At 29.5% G+C, this 4,646-nt stretch overlaps 1 protein-coding gene across 1 annotated transcript; it reads left to right on the top strand.

Annotated features, from left to right (window-relative positions):
• Positions 1 to 2,159: 2,159 nt before the first annotated feature.
• Positions 2,160 to 4,170, top strand: LOC145156987 (nuclear transcription factor Y subunit B-1-like). The gene is made up of 7 exons (XM_079076173.1): positions 2,160 to 2,321; positions 2,507 to 2,736; positions 2,845 to 2,974; positions 3,083 to 3,088; positions 3,174 to 3,239; positions 3,336 to 3,392; positions 3,970 to 4,170. The coding sequence occupies exons 2-7, from the start codon at positions 2,519 to 2,521 to the stop codon at positions 4,015 to 4,017; spliced, it is 525 nt and encodes a 174-aa protein (XP_078932299.1). The 5' UTR covers positions 2,160 to 2,321; positions 2,507 to 2,518; the 3' UTR covers positions 4,018 to 4,170.
• The last annotated feature ends 476 nt before the right edge of the window (positions 4,171 to 4,646 follow it).

Here is a 4,646-nt window from a genome sequence, read left to right as displayed (position 1 = left end):
GTAATATGTGAATTGAGTTGTTGATAACTCCTAGATTGTTGTGAGTCTATGTGATTGTTGATAGTCCTCAGGGTTGCTGATAACCCGTGAGTTGTGTTGTTAATCCACATGGCGTGTTGTTAGCCCACTAGGACCGTTGATAGTCCCTAGGGTTGCTGATAACCCGTAGCTAGTTATTATGTTATTTTGTATGTGATACTTTGGGGAAGTCACTAAGCTTTATGCTTACAGTTATGGATTAAATATTTTGCAGGTACTTATCGGATTGCGTAGACAAGACTATACACACATATCAACAAATTATGATTTGAGTTTCCGAATTATCTTTTTATTAACTATGTTTTTAAAATAATGGTTTATGGACAAATGGTTGTAGCTTTATTAAACATGGATGTTATATTATTTTAAAAATGAAAATTTTAGCATTGGTTCTTAGGATGTTACATTTTTTACAACTTCATCATTTTTATTGGATTTGTGCTATCATGGACGAAGACGAACACCCTTTTCCCATTATATTTAAAGGTGTTCGTTTAGATGGATCAATAAGATCTGATCCGATCAAATGAATCCAAATTAATTTCAGTTTTCAAAACATAAATCTGAATAGTCCAAACTGAATTCATATCTGATCTGATTCGATCCAACCAAATTACTATTCGATTGGATCAGTTTTTTCAATTTGGTTTTCAAAAACGAAGACAATTTAAAAAATATAGAACTCGAATATTAATAAAATCTATAAAAGAAACTAACATAAATTATTTATTTGTGAAATAAAATTTATAAACAAATCCTAAGAAAAATGTATTATAATGTAATATTTTATTGACAAAATTTTCATTGAGTTGAAATACATAATAATAATGTATTATATTGGATGTATTTATCTAATCTATTAAAAAATAATTTAGTACATTTATAAATGATTAAAGATATATATTAAAAATAAATAATATAATTAAATAAAGATCAAATTGTTATTGATTTTTTACTATGTGGTTCTTGTTTTATAAACAAAAACCAATATGAAATCCAGAATAATAATTCAAGTTTTAAAAAAACTAATCAAAAAATCTGAATATCCGAACCAACTGGATAATTTAGTTTTATCCAACCAGTGAACATGTTTAAATATATTCACTGCTTCCTCCATCATCTTCACAAGCAAACCCTAATTTCATTTATTGTAATCATAATAAGACATGAACAATAATTATAAACGCAATATTAAAACGTTTGAAGAACATCTATACAAATGCCATATGGAAACATGTTTAAATATTTTTTTATTATATGCTATATTGGATGCCACATATGATTAAATACCGTTTTACCCGGTTAATATCCACCTTGTTGGGCTAAATAAATATAAAATATAGTTTGTTGTCCATTAAATTCAATTTAAAGATGAATGATTTACAAAGTAAATTTGTGGTTATTATAGATTTTATGTATTAACTTTGTATAAAATATTTATTAAAAAAAGTAAAAGAAAAAGAATAATTATTCTTAAACATTTGATATGTTTTTTAGAATTAAACTTTTCAAATGAATTGTCTCATGTTTGAATTCACAATGAATGACTTGTCGTCCAAAAGACTAATTTAATTTTTTAATTATATTCTATTCAACATAAATATTAACAATATGTATACCATATATCAAAGAGAAAAGACTTTGATCCAATCCACTTTACTTTTAGCCTTCGACCTTAAGATTTTATTCTACAATTTTATTTCTTCCGTCTCATATTAATAAAATAGTCCATATTTCCTTTTTGCTTTATCCCAAAATAATAATCTCTTTTTAAAAACAAATACCCCTTTTACTAACATACTTCTTATTATTAGTTCACCTACTATTAAATTAAATATAATAAATAAGTAAAACTGTCATTTCATTTAATAAAAGTATTAGTAATTAATATTTTCTTAATATGTATGTTTTTTGTCTTTGTATAATAATTATGAGACGGATAAACCCCCAAATATTTTCTGGTCATATTTACTATATTACTATTATTATTATATATATGAAGTAAATATGTTTCCCATGTTATAGGGACTGATATGACATATTACCATAGCATGAGGATTGTAATTGAAATTAACTGGCAAAGAGCTTGAAGACACCGTACAACTGTTGGCATCTAAAAGACGCAGAGTGTACCAACCAACGGTGTTGATAAAACAGACCTTCGCATCTCCATCGTCACCTCTCTCCCTTGACCCTTCTTCTCCAGCGTCCGATCTTCTTCATCCACGCTTCTCGCGCCCAAATTTCCTCCAAAACTTTACGAAATTTTCTCTCTCCAACTGGTAAGTCCTCAATTTCTTCTAACAAATTTCAGACACACTGTTTTTGCGTCACACATGGTGTTTGCTAGTTTTTTTACGGATTAATTTAAAGGAGGACTTATTGCCTTATTGGCCGTGGTTGTTGACTTGTGGTTGTGTTACTTGAGATCGATGGATGATTATTTTGTTCTGGTTTTGGATTGTAGGTAGGGTTTTGAATGGCGGAGGGCCCCACGAGTCCAGGCGGTGGAAGCCATGAGAGTGGGGATCTGAGTCCAAGGTCTTCGAATGTTCGGGAGCAAGACAGGTTCTTACCGATTGCGAATATCAGTCGCATTATGAAGAAAGAGCTACCAGCTAATGGAAAAATCGCAAAGGATGCTAAGGAAACTGTCCAGGAGTGTGTTTCTGAGTTTATCAGCTTCATCACCAGCGAGTACGAACGTTTGAGCTTTGAACTAAACCTGCGTGTTAATTATACATGTATTGTTGATCTGATTTTATATAGATATGTACGTTATTTGGATTTTGGAATTGGATACAGGGCAAGTGATAAGTGTCTAAGGGAAAAGAGGAAAACTATCAATGGCGATGATCTTCTATGGGCAATGGCAACCTTAGGGTTCGAAGATTACATTGATCCCCTCAAATCCTACTTGAACAGATTCAGAGAGGTAACTAATTTTCAGAATATTACACCCTACTAACCATTACTTATTAATTTAATTACTGATGATTTCATGTTTGGATTTCTTTATGCTCGTGATCAAATTACTGGACAGATGGAGGTTAGTTTACATGCTAATTATAAAATTTATTTTAATTTTAATTAATAAATAATTAATGTTTGGTTTACGTGTAATTAATTTAAAGGGTGACACAAAGGGATCTGGAAAGGGCCACGAAGGATCTTCCAGGAAAGACAATCTTAATGCACAGGTAATAATTAATTACATGGAAACAAAAAAATCAGGTTTACTCTTATTATTATGTATGAATTAAACTTGAGTCTTATGTTAATTTTTATTTCTACAGTTTGGCATTCAAAATCCATACACACAAGGTCTCAACTATGGAAACTCACAGTCACAGGTACTATTTAATTGGATTAGATTAGATTGTTGATATGATAATTTTTGTTCTTATGCTATCTATCTTTAGTTATATATATATATATATATATATATATATATATATATATATATATATATATATATCTTTTAATTTAGTACTGGATCTGTAAATATCTTTAGTCAAATCCAATAGGTAAATCTGGAAAAAGAATCTTTTTAAAGAGGAAACATTGTATTTTGTGCCTTTGTGGTACAACCCAAAGTAGAAAGTTTATATTGATTTTTTTATTTATGTGGGCATGCATCAACCTTCTCATCGGATTTTTTTTTTTAATTGAGAAAACACAAAAGTAGCCGTTTCTAGTAAGGTTTTTTTAGTTTTTAAAATTTTTAAATCATTTTTATATTTGTAAAGTTTAAGTGCCATGTTTTGCTCATTCCACGTGTCCCCCTGTTAAATAGGTGGTTAGTGGGGGAATTTTCTTAGTTTTTGGTTATTTTTTTAAAAGCTTAAGAAAAGAGATTATTTTTTGTCTTGATTTTTTTATAGGATTCGTATATAATTATAATTTGACAAGATTCCTGAAACTTGACAGGTGCAAGGTCAACAACATATGATGGTACCCATGCAACGAACAGAGTAGGAACATGCTATTTTTATCACAGTTATGTTGTGGGGTTGTAATATTAAGATTGTTCTTGATATCATGTATTCTTGTAGGAAACATTTATGTAGGCTTCAATTATTTATAAATGTTAAGATCAAAACTTTATTTGATATATTTCATTCTCTCTTATTCTGATGCCTATTGAGATTTTCGTGTTGGCTGGTTGCTATATATAGCCTATACTATTATGTTGTGCAACCTTATTAGGGGTGTACTAAATAAGTAATGTCATTGAATTTGATTATGGATTTGGAAAAAAAAAAAAAAAAAAAGTTGTGCATCCGACAAGCTAAAAAACGACATAGTTTTCACCTTCTGGGTTGTCGTAGAGGCGTAGAGATATGGTGAAAAACGGGGAGAAGTATGTTTTTCTTTAATGTAAATATATGAGAAAACAAACTGTTGCAAGTGATGATGTGTATTTTGTGCAAAAGCCTATAATTTAGACCCTTTTTCTTCAATCCTGCTGTAGAAAATATTACTTTAGTCTATAATCCAATATTCCAATGTTTTTAGCTACAAGTTATCATGAAAATGACCAAAAATGGTAAGAGTATAATACAAATGACTATATTTTCAACATTTATATCATATTTCGTAAGTTA

Source organism: Lactuca virosa, chromosome 2, assembly GCF_052849685.1.
Source record: "Lactuca virosa cultivar CGN04683 chromosome 2, Lactuca_virosa_CGN04683_v6, whole genome shotgun sequence".
Lineage (NCBI taxonomy): Eukaryota > Viridiplantae > Streptophyta > Magnoliopsida > Asterales > Asteraceae > Lactuca > Lactuca virosa.
Note: the sequence above shows the minus strand (reverse complement) of the source record. Positions and strands in the feature narration are given on the sequence as shown.

Excerpts from the sequence above, each read along its gene's own strand:
- LOC145156987 (XM_079076173.1), top strand. The coding sequence starts at position 2,519 with ATGGCGGAGGGCCCCACGAGTCCAGGCGGTGGAAGCCATGAGAGTGGG. Across the intron at positions 2,737-2,844 it reads ATCAGCTTCATCACCAGCGA|GGCAAGTGATAAGTGTCTAA; the intron begins GTACGAACGTTT and ends AATTGGATACAG. Across the intron at positions 3,393-3,969 it reads ATGGAAACTCACAGTCACAG|GTGCAAGGTCAACAACATAT; the intron begins GTACTATTTAAT and ends GAAACTTGACAG.